At 46.0% G+C, this 15,576-nt stretch overlaps 1 protein-coding gene across 1 annotated transcript in view; it reads right to left on the bottom strand.

The window, feature by feature from the left end:
- LOC135208344 (uncharacterized) overlaps window positions 1–15,576 on the bottom strand; it is a 96,812-nt gene that overhangs the window by 29,889 nt on the left and 51,347 nt on the right. The window contains exons 5-7 of the mRNA XM_064240446.1: window positions 15,222–15,357; window positions 14,063–14,149; window positions 13,054–13,157 (exon numbers count right to left, since the gene is read on the bottom strand). Of these exons, the coding sequence (XP_064096516.1) occupies window positions 13,054–13,157; window positions 14,063–14,149; window positions 15,222–15,357 (327 nt within the window). The remainder of the gene's footprint in view (window positions 1–13,053; window positions 13,158–14,062; window positions 14,150–15,221; window positions 15,358–15,576) is intronic.

The raw sequence follows: 15,576 nt of genomic DNA, 5'->3' as shown, positions 1-15,576 counted from the left end.
ACAATACACCTTGTTCAAGGAGCACAACACCGATCCGATCACCTGATGCCTAATCATCCATGTTAGTTTCTAAGATTGCAAGGGAGTTATCCCCGAACTCCTTACAAACAACCAAAAACTCGAAACATAATTACACTTTCATTTATACAAAATATAAAAAAAAAAATTTTTTTTACTCCCCGACTAGCCATACATATCCTTGATCCCCTACCAGCAATGACACTATGCGCCCGTGCGACATCCGTGAGCTTGCTAATAGAAAACCAAGCACATATCTGACAAGAGGGTTTATGTACGATAAAATCAAAATATTTTAAGGATCAGTCTTTGCTCCAAGACCCAGCACTGTATCTGCTGATACAATGACCTAGAGAGAAGCACTTCTCATAGGTCACTCTCACATCCTTCAGATAATGAGATGCAAACACTGAATTGCACCTCCAATACGTAGTCTCAATGATATTTTTAAGAGACATTATTCTTTTGGAACGCCAAGGACGTTGCTACTGCTCTCAACCTCATGGGTCTTAACCTTTAGAAGACCGAAGGATTCCTCCGAGCAGTTCTTGTGAGCGTCCGTAATTACGCTTCTCACAAAGAAAGCCAAGGCGTTCTTGGACATGAGTCTTTTGGGGTTCTTCACAGCACACCAAAGACCTTGTTGACAAGCTCCCATTTGTCTCTTCCTCTCTAAATAAAATTTAAGAGCTCTCACTGGACAGAGAGACCTCTCTGTCTCTCTGCCTACGAGGTTAGATAGACCTTTTACTTCAAAGCTTTCTAGGGCCAAGGTTTTGACGGGTTTTCGTTCTTCGCCAGAAACATTGTTTGGAACGAACAGATGGCAGCATCTCCTTTGAACCCCACTGTGGAATCTAGAGCGTGCAATTCGCTCGTCCTCTTGGCTGTAGCGAGAGACAACAGGAATAAGCATTTCCTAGTGACGTCGCGGAAGGAAGCCAGATGTAAAGGCTCGAATTTATCCGATGAAAGGAATTTATTTAGGACCACGTCCAGATTCCAACTAGGTGTTCTAGGAGTTGCTGCTTTTGAAGTTTCAAAAGGATCTAATTAGATCGTGTAGATCTTTGTTGTCTGCAATATCTAGCCCTCGATTTCTAAATACTGAAAGACAGCATGCTTCTGTATCCCTTTATTGTTGAGACAGATAGGTGGGATTCCTCTCTCAGAAAGAGGAGGAAATCGGCAATATTCACTATAGAGGTACTGGAGGAGGACAGCTTCTGACTCTTACACCACCTCCTAAAGACTTCCCACTTCGATTGGTATACTCTTCTTGTCGAAGCTCTGCGGGCTCTAGCGATAGAGCCCGCAGCCTTGGAAGAAAAGCCCCTCGCTCTGACAAGTCTTTCGATAGTCGAAAGGCAGTCAGAGCGAGACCTGGGAGGTTGTGATGAAACTCTCGAAGTGGGTTGTCTGAGTAGATCTGGTCTGTTTGGAAGAGATCTGGGGAAGTCCACTATCCACTCCAGTACCTCCGTGAACCATTCCTGGGCTGGCCAAAATGGGGCTATTAGTGTCAACTTCGTGCTCTTTGAAGCTACGAACTTCCTGAGCACTTCCCCCAGGATCTTGAACGGGGGAAAGGCGTAGGCGTCCACACCCGACCAATCCAGGAGAAACGCGTCTATTGCGAAGGCTCTCGGATCTTCCACTAGAGAGCAAAAGATCTCTACTCTTTTGGAGAGGAACGTCGCAAACAGGTCTATGTGAAGTCTCCCCCACAGGGACCAAAGACTTCGACACACTTCTTCGTGTAGAGTCCATTCTGTGGGAAGGACCTGATTCCTCCTGCTCAGTCTGTCCGCTCTCACATTCTTTATCCCTTGTACAAATCTTGTGAGGAGAGTTATGCCTCTTTCTTCTGTCCAGGTTAACAGGTGTTTTGTTAACTGAAAGAGGGAGAGAAAGTGTGCGTGCCTCCCTGCTTGCGTATGTAAGCCAGAGCTGTGGTGTTGTCCGAGTTTATCTGTATCACCCCGCCTCTGACTATCTCTTCGAAGAACTTTAAGGCTAGGTGTATGGCCACTAGTTCCTTGCAATTGATGTGCCAGGACACCTGTTCCTTTGTCCAGGTGCCTGACACCTCCCTTGCTCCTAGCGTCGCTCCCCATCCCGACTCCGAAGCGTCGGAATATAACACTTGGTCTGGGTTCTGCAGGGCAAGCGATACGGCTTCGTTCTTTTGAAGAGGAAGGATCCACCACTTCAAGTGATTTTTTATCTCTTGTGGAAGCGGGAAGATGTCCGAGAGTTGTCCCGTCTTCCAACTCCACACCCCTTTCAGGAAAAACTGAAGAGGGCGAAGGTGAAGCCTCCCCAGAGAGAAGAACTTTTCTAGTGAGGACAGGGTCCCTAAAAGGCTCAGATAATCTCTCGCTGAACTGTTCTTTCTCTCTAAGAAGCTCAAGATTTTCGACAAACCTCGAGTGATTCTTTCTCGCGAAGGAAATACTCGAAAACCGCCCGAGAAATCCATCTGAATCCCCAGATAGACCAAGCTCTGGCTGGGGATCAGCTGCGACTTCTCGAGGTTCACGAGTAATCCCAGCGATTCTATCATGTTTCTTGTTACTGATAAGTCCTCCAAGCACTGAATCTCCGACTTGGCCCTGATCAGCCAGTCGTCTAAGTAGAGGGAGATGTTTATTCCCTCTAGGTGAAGCCATCTTGCCACATTCGCCATCAGGTTGGTGAATACCTGCGGAGCTGTAGACAGACCGAAGCACAGAGCCCTGAATTGAAAAATCTTGTCTCCTATCACAAACCGAAGATATTTCTTTGACAAATGGTGAATGGGAACGTGGAAATACGCATCTTGCAAGTCCAGAGAGGACCATCCAATCTCTTGGACGAAGAGCCGACATTACTGAAGCGGCCGTTTCCATGCGGAACTTCTTTTCTGAACAAAGCGATTCAGAGCGCTTACGTCCAGTACTGGTCTCCACCCCCCTGATGCCTTGGTACTAGAAAAAGGCGATTGTAAAATCCCTGGATGTGGATCCTGCACAAGTTCGATGGCCTACTTTTCCCACATTTGTTCCACCATTTGAAGGAGAGTCTTTCTCATTACAGGGTCTCTGTACCTCGCTGACAGTTCCCGAGGCGTAGATGTTAGGGGAGGGCTGTCCTCGAAGGGGATTACGTAACCTTTCTTTAGGACCGAGACTGACAAGGGTCGGCTCCCCTTTTTCCCCATACTCCTGCAAAGTTCAGGAGTCTGGCGCCCACTGGTGCTTGAAGGAGCAACAAGTCATTTGGTTTTCTTGAAAGGTCTAAATGAAGACCTTCCTCTCTTGTCAGAGCTCTTCTTTCTGGCAGGGGGACGAGCCGCTGCACCTCCACGAAAGGGCTGCTGAGGAGGACGAGAGTCCTTAATCGTCGACACTACAGGGTGTCCTTTCTTGGACGTTTGTACTAGTAGGTCCTGTGTCGCCTTCTCAGTTAGCGAGCGAGATATATCCTTCACTAACTGAGAAGGAAACAGATGATCCGACAGAGGGGCGATCAATAAAGCAGTCCTCTGGCTCGGAGAAACCCCTTTTGATAATAGGGATCCATATACTGATCTCTTCTTCAGAAGACCAGCACCAAAAAGGGAAGCCACTTCTCCCGAACCGTCCTGTGACTGCCTTGTCCATGCAAGACAGGACGCTATGGAGAATCTCTGGGTTTTTAAGAAACTCTGGATCTTTAGATTTGTTGGCCAGAACTCCGAGTGACCAATCCAGAAAGTTGAACACCTCTAAAGTGACAAAAAGTCCCTTTAGAAAGTGGTTCAACTCCGAAGTGCTCCACGTCGATCTGACCGATCCTAAAGAGTGACGTCTAGAGGCCTCCACTAAATTGGAAAAGTCCGCATCTGCCGAGGCAGGAAGAAAAAGACCCATAGTCTCCTCTGTCCCTACCAAATACCTCTCTTTCCATGGAGTTTTGGAAGGAGGCATGCAGAATACAGTCTTTCCCAACTCTTTCTTCTTGTCCATCCAAGAATCTAAAGAATGGAGGCCTTCTTCATCGAAATTGCAGGCTTCATTTTCAGAAAGGCCGAAGATTTTTGCCGTAGTCGAGCTCGAAAAGAGAGAACGAGGAGAAGGAGGAGCCGCCGGACTAAGAGATCTCCAAACTCTTGTAGCAATAATGAGGCTAATACCTTATAATTCGATAGTCCCTCATTTGCAGGAGGTTCGTCATCAGACAAATCGTCTAAACCTCGATCAGACGAAGGAGAAAGCTCTCGTTTGGAGGGAGAGTCCTTCCAATCCAAGACCTCTACGATCTGAAGGAGATGAGCTTCTATTTGGAGAAGAGTCATAAATTCCAGGAATGAGTCTCCGACTCCTGCCTCCTGCCTCCTGGCTCTTGACTCTTGCCTCTTGACTCCTGCCTCTTGACTCCTGCCTCCTGGCTCCTGCCTCCTGCCTCCTGACTCCTGACTCCTGACTCCGGACTCCTGGCTCCTGCCTCCTGACTCCTGCCTCGCTCCTGACTCCTGCCTCCTTGCCTCCTGCTCTGCCTCCTGGCTCCTGCCTCCTGCCTGGATGACTCCACACTCCTGGCTCTTGGCTGCTTCTGGTTGACTCCTCACTCCTGGCTCTTGGCTCCTGCCTCCTGGGTGACTCCTCACTCCTGGCCGGTGCCAGACGTCTGATCGGTTCATCCACGTTCGTACAGGAAGCCTCACCTCGAGTAGGAGCATCGATCCTGGCGGCAGATACCTCCATACGTCTGGAGGATCTTTTGATCGGAAGGGAAGAGTCTTTCCTTCTAGAGCTCCTTTTGAAAGAACTCCTACAAAAGACGAATCTGTTTCTTGCATACCATCATGAACCTCTTCGTAACCTCCTCTTTATCCTCTTCGAGAGGAGGGGCGGAGGAGGAGGGGAGGAGTCCATAGCCTCCACCTCCTGACTCCTTCTCACTCTGGTTGAAAGAATGGCTCTTTCTTGCCTTCTTAACTCCCGAAGGAGACTCCTCAGGGAAGTTTTCTGGGCTCGAATCAATCGTCGGAGCCTTCCAACTCCTCTTGAGTGGTCGAGATCGATCTGAATCCCTCCAATCACATCTCGGAGATGAAGATCCCGACGACGAAAAACACTCACGCAGGACGCTTTTTGCAATAGCGATCCTTGGCAGTCTGGGGTGTCACAGAAACCGCCGAGGGACACCTGATCGGTGGGGATTCTCCACAACCTCCTTTCGGTTTTCGACATTCCTTCTCCTCTGGGCATGTGAGCTTGGAAGAGGTCTAGACCTAGGAGCGTTGCGGAGCCGACCAGATGCCCCCTCCACTACACTGGGGACACTCAAATCACTGTCCACTGAATAATCACTAGCCTTACCTTGTATGGCAGCCATTTTGTTTTCCATCAACTTGAAGGCTGCTTTTAGATCCGCAAGTTCTTTCGCTGAATCTACAGGTTCTGCAATAGGAGAAGGGGCTGCAATGGAAGGAGAAGTAGCAATACTTACCCTTGGGGAAGATCCCAAGCTAGGAATTAGTTCAGATCTCGAACTACTTAAAACTTCTATAAGAAGCCTTCCTCACTCTTTCTCTCTCTAACTTTTTCAAATAATTAGTTAGATTCTTCCATTTGTTCTCACTCAAATTCTCACATTCCTTGCAAGTATTAGTAAAAGAACATTCATACTCCCTGCAACCCTTGCATACAGTGTGAGGGTCTACCGAAGCTTTCGGCAACCTCACCTTACAGCCTACATTCACACAACGTCTCACAACCATTCCAGAGTCAGACATTTTTTAAAGAAAAATCCAAAATCAAGTCCACAAAACAGTCCACAAAAGCGTATGCCAATCCAACAATCCAGATACGTCACCAAAAGTCGGTCAAGAAGATCAATTGCCGGTGAAAAAAGAAAAACCAATCGAGAGGAACCAACAACAATGTTGATGGCCCGGGCGACAGAAGAATTCTGATTAGAAAACGGGAATGGTTCCTAGTCCTGCCACCCAGGGCAGGGCGGTAGATCACCTGACCTACCGGTAGCGTGTGCCGCGAAATTTGAAATTCTGTCGGAGACGACGGAGTCTATAGCTAAGTATATATCTGGCAGGGAAGTTGAATGTATAAAACCTGGAGTTTTCTGTTGTGCCGGGTGGCGAACAGATCCACGACTGGGCGCCCCCACAAGTTGAACAGCCTTTCCGCCACGTCTGGATGAAGGGATCATTCGGTTCCTATCACCTGATCCCGATGACTGAGCTTGTCAGCTACCACATTCCTCTTGCCTGGAATGTAAAGAGCCGACAAATCTATTGAGTGTGCCGCGGTCACTCGTGCACCTGCAACATCAACTGGTGCAGCGGGAGGGACACTAGGCCCCCCTACTTGTTAACGTATGCCACTACTGAGGTGTTGTCGCACATCAACACCACCAAGTATCCCACCAGACTGTCCCGGAACTCTTGGAGAGCGAGGAACGCTGCCTTGAGCTCCAGGACATTGATGTGACGGTGCTTGTCGCGATGGTCCCACACACCTGCAGTCAGCAACTCCTCCAGGTGTGCACCCTATCCCTCGGTGGATGCGTCCGAGAAGAGCAGCATCTCCCGGAGGAGGGGGGGGGGGGGGGGTGCAAAGAGGCACTCCTCTTACGAGGTTCCCGTTCTCCAGCCACCAGGCTAGGTCATGCCTCACCTCCTCCATGAGAGACACGGGGAAGAAGGGAGGGTCCCTTGCCTGTGACCAACACTCCTTTAGTCTCCACTGAAGGGACCGCAGGTGAAGACGCCCGTGAGGGAATAGCTTCTCGAGAGACGACAGGTGGCTGCTCACGGCTTGCCACTGCTGAGCTGGTTGCACCTGAACCTGCTGACCCGCAAATCTGCGGGGAAGACTCGTCCTGCTGCAGTGTCGATCAGCATGCCCAGGTACTTCATCCTCTGCTTGGGTTCGAGCTCTGACTTCTCGTAATTCACAATTCCCAGATCGCGGCAGAATTCGAGGAGTCGATCTCTGTCCTGCAGTAACTGCGAGAGAGAGCTCGCCAGGTCTAACCAATCGTCGAGATACCTCAAGAGACTTATCCCTACCGGGTGGGCCCAAGCTGACACCAGTGTGAACACCTGTGGAGCGGTTGAGAGACCGAAGCAAAGTGCCCTGAATTGGTACACCGTCCTGTCGAGGATGAAGCAGAGGTACTTCCTGGAGGATTGATGGACAGGTATCTGGAAATACATGCCCTTCAAATCCACAGAAAGCATGAAATCGTTCTCCCTGATGGAATCGAGCACTGAACGTGCTGTTTCCGTCGTGAACCGAGTCTGGCAAACGAATCGGTTCAAAGGAGAGAGATCTATCACTGGGCGCCAGCCCCCCCGAGGACTTCTCCACTAGGAAGAGGCGGCTGTAGAAGCCCGGCGACTGATCCTGAACGATCTCCACAGCACTTTTGCTCAGCATGGCTTCTACCTCCTGCCGAAGCGTCACATCCTTGGTCGAGCCAGGAACGTAGGTTTCGAGATGGACAGGGTCGGAGGTGAGGGGAGGCCGAGACTCGAAGGGTAATAGATATCCCTCGCAAAGGACGTTTACTATCCAGGTCTCTGCACCGTAGCGCTGCCATGTTGCCCAATGGCTCGCCAGGCACCCCCCACTTCCGGCAGCAGGTGAGGGAGAACGCCGTCCCTAGCATTTCCCACCTCTCTTCGACTTCTTCCCCGTGCCCCCCCTCATGAGGAGGGCTGGGAGGAGGGCTGGTGACGGTTGCTCCTTGAAGAAGTTGAAGGCAGAGTCTTTCCTTTGGGCTTCGACGATGTGATCGTCTTGGCCGCAGAGGAAGCGCTAACCAAACTCTTAGGCTTGGCCGCAGTAACTCGAGGCTGCCCAGATGCCTTTGAGACTGCTGGTGTACTAAACGGTCACTGTCGTCAGTGCGCCGTCTTTCCATTACAGCGTCCACCATTTCTCCTGGGAAGAGAGAGGAGGAACTCCGCACCGGTCCGTTGCGAAGACCCAGAGCCGCCTCACGCCTGGCCGCCCTGGTCACTCGGGTGAGAACAGCGTCTCTACGCCGGAAAACCAGGTTGGCCCACAGGTTGGCCCACAGGTTGGCCGTCTGGTGGGCCAGGTAGGCGATAGCCCTACCCCCAGACTCGCACAGTTTCACGAAAGCCGGGTCCCCTTCAGGAGTGGAGTTCCCTAAGGAGGCCGCGGTTTTTGACACTGTGAGAGACCACAGGTCGAGCCATGAGACTGCTTGGAATACTGCCATTGTGGTAGATTCCAAGGCAAGTGCCTCCTGCTGTGAGAACCAGAGGTTCTCCGACAGGAGCTGCGGCGAGACACCCCCGGAGTTAGCCTGGCTAGCTCTGGGTTAACCTGTTTGGGTGGCAGAGGGTCCTCTGAAGGCATGTAAAAGCGCCTCTGTCGCAGTAGAGGTGGAGGAAGGAGCTTAGCAGACCTACCGGACCGAAGCAAACCCTCCTGTCCGGAGACGAGAGCGTCCACTTGGCCTAGTACGCTGTCAGCCAAGGCTGATCGCAGCAGACCCACCGCCGTCCTGGGTTCCTTCTTAGGTCCCCAGAACGCCTTCAAGCCTGATGTGGGTTCGGTAGGAGGGAGCGGCGATCCTTCTCCGAGGTCGTTGTGCTGACAAATCAGAGCAATTACCTCCGCGAACGACCTCTGGATCTCGGGAGTTACTGCATCCTGTGGAGAAGGACCGTCTAGTCCTTCCAACGAGAATGCCTCCCGAGACCCTCCTCCTTCCACAGGAGGAACCATGACAGACCCCTCCTGGTTTCCTCCTACCACTTGCGCATACGATCTGGTTGGTCTGAGGTTCGTAGGGCATCATGGCGCCCCTCGTGATTGCTCCTGATCACCTCCCTCTTCCCGGTAAAGCCCGAGGAAGTTGAAGGGATCGGAGAGGCAGACCTGACGCTCCCCCTGGCAGAGCCGGTGTGCTGAGGGGGCTGCAGGCGATCGTCAACCCGCTGTGGCAATCGGTCTGCAGGCCTGGTCGAGCGGCTGGATTGAGAACAGCGGTGATGGTCCCAAGCATCAGAAGAGCTGCTGCTGGTCCCCCTCTCCGCCCGGTCCCAGTAGGAGCGGCGGTCAGGGGACCTGCAGAGTCCGCTGTCTCGGTGGGAGCGAGGCCTGTCCTCACGGCGCGTCACGCTGCTTGGACCAAGGGTGGTTCAGGCGACCGAGGGGACCGCTTCCATGCCTCAGCCTGCGAGTGGTCTGGGACCGTTGCGTCAACCCTGGGTACCAACGCATCGCCGCGAGAGCGATCGCTGGTCTGGTGAGGGTCGCCCGAGCGACCCCCACCAGTCTTCTGCCCCGTGCCTGGATCCTGTCGCCGAGAGAACTCGGATGCCTGGGTCTTGGCTGTCCGGTCACCCGCAGGTGACCATACACTCAGTGACTCTCGCGAACGAGAGGCCGAGACGGTACCTGGCGCTGAGGCAGAACCTCTGGCGTCAAGTGAGAAGGTGCCGGTGTTAGCCGACACTCCTCCGGTCCCCGTCTTTTTCCTTGTGGATGGAGAGCGGGTCCCGTTCCCGAAGGAACAGGAGGACCGACGGAAGTCCCAACCCCTAGAAGTCTCAGCATGAGAGTTCTTAGGGGGGGAGGAGGCAGCCTTCTTCTTCTTCGGCTTTGGGGCCTTAGAAGTTGAAGGGGAAGCGGCGGCAGGCGACGACGACAATGAAGACGAAGACGACACCTTTCTTCCTCTTCGTCAGCACCACCGTCAGGTCTTCCATCCAGGACGGAGCCGGGGCAGTTGCCGAAGCAACAGGGCCTGACTGCACCTGTCCGGAAGGACCTGGGGTGGGAGCAGCGACACCACGGGCAGGAACGACAGCAGCAGGAACTGGTACCAAGGCTGGAGCGGCAGCATACTCAGGAACAGGAGGCGGGGCAGGAACCAGCAGCATACTCTGCACAGGAGGCAGGTCTAGAGGAGAGCTCTTGGGACACCGGAAGTCCGGGGCTGCAGCAGGAGTGGCAAACCCAGGTGGCGGCATAGCAGCAGGCATCGAAACCTCCGGCAGCGGTGCCTGCACAGTGGCTGTCGGGGTTACCGTGGCTACGTGCTGAGTGTATACCAGGTGTGGCGGAGCAGTGTAGCCCGGTGTGGACACCGTCGTGGTGGTCGGCCCGTGCATTACCGGCATGGCGTAGCCGGAGAATCCTCCTCCGACTCCTTGGCCGGCTTTCGTGGCTTCTTCCTCCCTCCATAGCGCTCCCACTGCTCCTCCGACCAAAAAATACAAGTATCACATGTCTCTGTGCGAGAGCATTCTCCCCCTCTACACAGAGTACAAAAATCATGAGGATCAACCTCTACAGAAGAACGAAGGCCCCACACTTACGGCCCCCAACACCGGGGCACAATCTGCGGTTGATGGGGGGGGCGAGGGGGTTTCTCCGGCTCTTGTTGTTCCATTTCCATAACAAAATGAAAAGATACGTACTTACTTTTATACTTGCAAATACACACAAGTAAAAGCAAAAGCGAAAAAGTCTTCACGCAGTGAAGCAAACCAAGCATACGACAGAAGCGGGCAGAGAGACGAAGAGCAACACATCCATCCACTAGCGCGGGCGAAAGCAAAGTGACTCCTTGCCTCGCAGTCGAGCTTACGCTAACTGCCGGACAAGTAGTTAACTACCGAACCCCCTTGTTCAAAGTTTACGACCAGTTCAGCTGCCGTTAAGTACCTTCCTATTGTTAAAGGACAGAGGGTCTGTATTACGTATCGGAACAAGTGAGTTTTTATTTTTTGTCTGTATGTTGTACCTCTCATTAGTTTTCCACAAATTCTGTCTTCAAACTAATATTGCTATTGTTACAATTTTTGTTTCTAATCTTGGGAGATTTTTGTGAGTGGTTAAAGGTACCAGGTACCAGTTGGAAAACTAGATTGTACTAAACAGAATTCTGCAAACCAACTGGTGAAGAGGCTAAACTTCAAGTTTAATTTTGGTAATTGTGAGTTACATTTCTTTGAGTGTGTAACTTTTTAAATGCAAACCATGATGATGCTAGTGGTTATAGGACATGATCATACAGAAATGATTGTAGCTAAGGTGATTATGATACTGTACTGGTCTTCTGAAACACTTGTGTAAAACCATTTTGATACATCATTATATGAGGGCCTCAGAACCAGAGAGTCGTATATGCCACTTTTTAAAAAATGAGTAAATTGGCCTCAAAGTTTTATCATTCATTACTCTGCTTCTAAGAAAAGATATCGATTTTAAACTTAGTTTCATATGAAAGCTATACTCTTTATAAGTTTTTTTGTGAAATTGAAAAATTGTTGGTGCGCTTGCGCGCTAGCATTCAAAAATGTCTGCCAAACTCCCATTTTTTTTTAATATTTGAGTCATAACAAGCACTTAAACCATAATTGAATGTGTTAAACGATAATAAAGTGTTATCATATTGTTGTAATAATGATGATGATATTAATAAGAGTAATAGTAATAATACTGGTAATAATAATGATAATAATACTATTAATAATAAATATTGATAAGTAATAATAGTGTCTGAAAAGACGATACATTTTTGTGATAAGAAACCGAGGATTGCTAATGATAATAATGATAATAATAATAGTAATAATAATAACAATGGGAATAATAATAATAATAATAATAATAATGATAATGATGATAATAATAGTAATAATAATAATGATGATAGTACAATAATATTAGTACTAATAATGACACTGATGATGATAACCTTTCATCATCATAATCAATCGATACTTATAATCAATCACAAGAAAAATTACTATAATAGAATAGTAATACTATTGTCATAATAATAATGATAATAATAATAATAATAATAATGATGATAATAATAATGATAGAAATAATAATATTATGATGGTTATAATAATGATGTTGACGATGATAACCTTGAATCACCATGATGTTTAACTATCAATAATACACAATAATAATATTATCATAATAATTTTTTTATACTACTACTACTACTACTAGTGCCCCCATCCTTTAATAGAAGCTGCAATGTGAAGGGGACTTAACTTGATCAGATTGCAGACTGTTAGCTCCAAACATCGCTACCAGCTGTGACCCTCATCCACTACTACTACTACTACTACTAGTACTACGACTATTATTACTGCCAGAGGAAGACATAATGTACTCAAATAAAGAGTAATTTAGACAAAATAACAGCACAACACAACGGATAATCGTAATCTCCCGCTATGATCACTGAAGTGAGATGTAAACATTGGCGGGAGATTGTAAGCTGCGCAGTGATTGGTCGATGCTTACACGCGCCTTATGGGGAAAAACGCTCATTGGCTTAGAATTCGCTACCCGCAAAGTGACGAGCGCTCTCATTGGCTTAATCAGCGCTAGTGATATGCGTCGATCTGGTCCTCATGAAGCGTCCGAGCGGCTGCCAGCACCGCTCGAAGTCATGTTCTTTCCTGTAGCTAAAATCGATAATTCCGACTGTCCCAGTAGGAATTTCGACCGTATGTATATGGTGGAATGGCCTAGAAATGCCTCAAATACACAGAGAAAAGGTTGCCAAATCTACCAGTATGCATAACTCCAAATCCGTGGAAGTGGCATATACGACTTTCTGGTTCTGGGGCCCTCATATGCTGTTATCCAAAATTTGTAGAAAAGTACTTTCAATTCTGCTGCTCCTGATATACATACTATTGCCTTCTGCTATTTTCCTTCCAATTACTCTTGTTAGTCTGGCTTACCAGACTAGGTTAATTTGGTTATGAAATTTTATAACATTGAGAAGTAAAGATTCAAGACCAGTATATTGATGAATAATAAAAATTTGTTAACATGAAAATACTGGAAGTCTTATAGTCTTGTCAATACAATACTAGGAAACCCTCATCACCAGTTTCCCAAATTATTTGTAATTCAACAACCTTTGAGACCTGAGATATTCATATAACATATATTGCAGTATTTTATTTTTCTGACAAGTTATTCAAACTCAAAAAGGCAAAATATAATACTGTATGCATATACTTACAACATTTTTAGCAGAATCATCCAGCCAATTATGTATTTGAAAATCAGGATCAATATCTACCATAGCTGGCCACCAGTCTCTTCCTGTCACTCTGGCCCATACAACTAAAATGGGAAAAATTATAACAACTGGCTGATGACTCAAACTCAATAGTGATACAACATTTTTTTAAAATTACGGACCTTACAAATGTATTATTGCCAATCTAACAAAGAACTCATAAATAGAACTAAATCCCAAAAACACTGTTTCTGGCTCATCCTTTAAGGGGTAAAGTAAAATCACAAAACAAACTGTAAAGCAGATCAAAAAACAATACTACTAAAAGAGGTCACGAACAATACATTTTAAGTATGCACCAAACTCATAAATGCCCATCATTACAATTCCTATTCTAGAGGTAGAAATGAAGATTTATTAAGGTGGTATTGAAACTAAGCTTAACATGAACTATATATAAGCACAATTTATGGGTAATTATGCAGACAATGCATTTCACATTAGATTTTATACTCATATTGGAAAAATGACTCACCGATGCTTATGACAGACATACTAAATACAAACAAAACAATATAATTCTTCAAAAAAAAAACCGTACCCAATCTTATAAATAAATCAATATAAAAATCAACTAATTAATAAATTCCTGCAGCAGCCCAAGGAATGTATACGTATAGTCTTTATGAATTCTTGCCGCAATGGTCTGTGAGTGTTGTCATTACCAGTTGATGTTTATCCAACTTAAAAATAATCTTTTATATGCCTGAGAAGTACTGAATTTGACACATTTTTCTGCCTCCTACACACATACACACGCACACACAAAACCGGGGCCCCCGCCCCCACCTACCAGACTTGCTTATTTCCCTTTACTATCTTAATGCACTCAAGTCTAGTTTTAATAAATTGCTTGTCAGAAAAGTGAATATCTTTTAAAGACTAATACTTTGCAGTACATTATTCTTCATAATATACCACAATACAAAATAATATATTAAATTCTCACCTGAGCCTAAAATGTATCCATTATATACATAAACATATTCTTTATTCCAATCATCTTCTGGTGCAGAGCAAACATTTTGATTTTCATCTGAAAATTTAAAAACAAATTTAAAAATGACAAAGAATTATATCACAAAAGCCTAAACTCAGTACTTAAGAATAAGGGCACAAAAACTTTTCAATTAGCCTAATAGCTAAAGCCTTTGCAGTAATAATTAGAAACAAAAATATATTGTAATCACAATGATCAAAAAAACCTGATTTATGTCTTAATCAATATCATCCACAAGTTTCTAAGCCTTCCTACTTCCTTATTTATAACTTTTCTGACTCATAACTCCTCATCCTTTGTCATCTCATTTTCAAACCATCTCAAATTTAAAACATCAATAAAAAATGTGTATACTTCCAGTCAATTCCACAGAATATGCATGTTATTAAACTATACTCCTGGATTCTAGACTAAATGCAAGTCCATCATAAATTTAACCAAGTATTACTAAAACCTAAATGGCTTATCTAGTATTCATTACTATTTCTTATAATAAAAAACCAAGCACTGACACAAACAACTGAATCGAGAAACAGCAGTTTGCCAATTTTAGTTACCATAATTATCACACCGAGAAACAGCAGTTTGCCAATGTTAGTTACCATAATTATCACACATTTATTGAAAGATGCATTAAGGTTACCGACTCATTAGAAACTTGCTAATTCTCATAATGAATTCCATTAGTAAAAATTATGATTTTGATTCATCTTTTATGCAATGGAGAAGAAGGTCTTAAGAAAAGTTTGTATAGCATTGAACTTAAGCTGCAGCTGATTAAAAAAAAACTGGATAATGTGCAGGCTGCAAACTGTTTTGGAATAAGTGACAGCAACACTTGAAACTGAGGAAATCACACCATTTCATGGTTTCAGAAAGTCACGACATGATGCTGTATCCTCCAAAGAAATATCGATTTTCAGAATTTCAGATAAGGGATTGTAATTTACACAGCAGTGGGTCTGAATGCTGTCAGGCCTTTACAAATATGTTCTACTTCTATATATATAATCCCAAACTTTTAGGCTTTAAAATCTTACATTAATGTATGAATATAGGGTGGTTATTCTACTGTTATTTCATAGTAATGCAAAAAGACTTTACTTACTATAATTGAGCTCACAGAACCATTTTGGTGGTAAACTTGCTGGATCTATATTAGGTGGGAGTTTCCTCCATTTGCTGCAGGTATCACACTGCACCCAACTATCATAAGTTTTCTCAACAATATGGAGCAGCTCTCTCTGCAATTAATAAGTTTCTCATTACATGCATGACTCAACAATAAAATCTGGTTTCACTGTATAAAAATTCACTACACAAAAATAGGAGATGTATGGACCCAGTAACAGAGTAAAATTAATAGCACCAAAAATTTAATAATAATAAAAAAAATATAAATGGATATTTTATTATTAGGCTGTTTAAAATTAACAGCACCAAAAATTTAATTCAAAAAAATT

Source organism: Macrobrachium nipponense, chromosome 35 (assembly GCF_015104395.2).
Source record: "Macrobrachium nipponense isolate FS-2020 chromosome 35, ASM1510439v2, whole genome shotgun sequence".
Classification (NCBI taxonomy): domain Eukaryota; kingdom Metazoa; phylum Arthropoda; class Malacostraca; order Decapoda; family Palaemonidae; genus Macrobrachium; species Macrobrachium nipponense.
The sequence above is the reverse complement of the archived record's forward strand: the minus strand, read 5'-3'. Positions and strand labels throughout refer to the sequence as shown.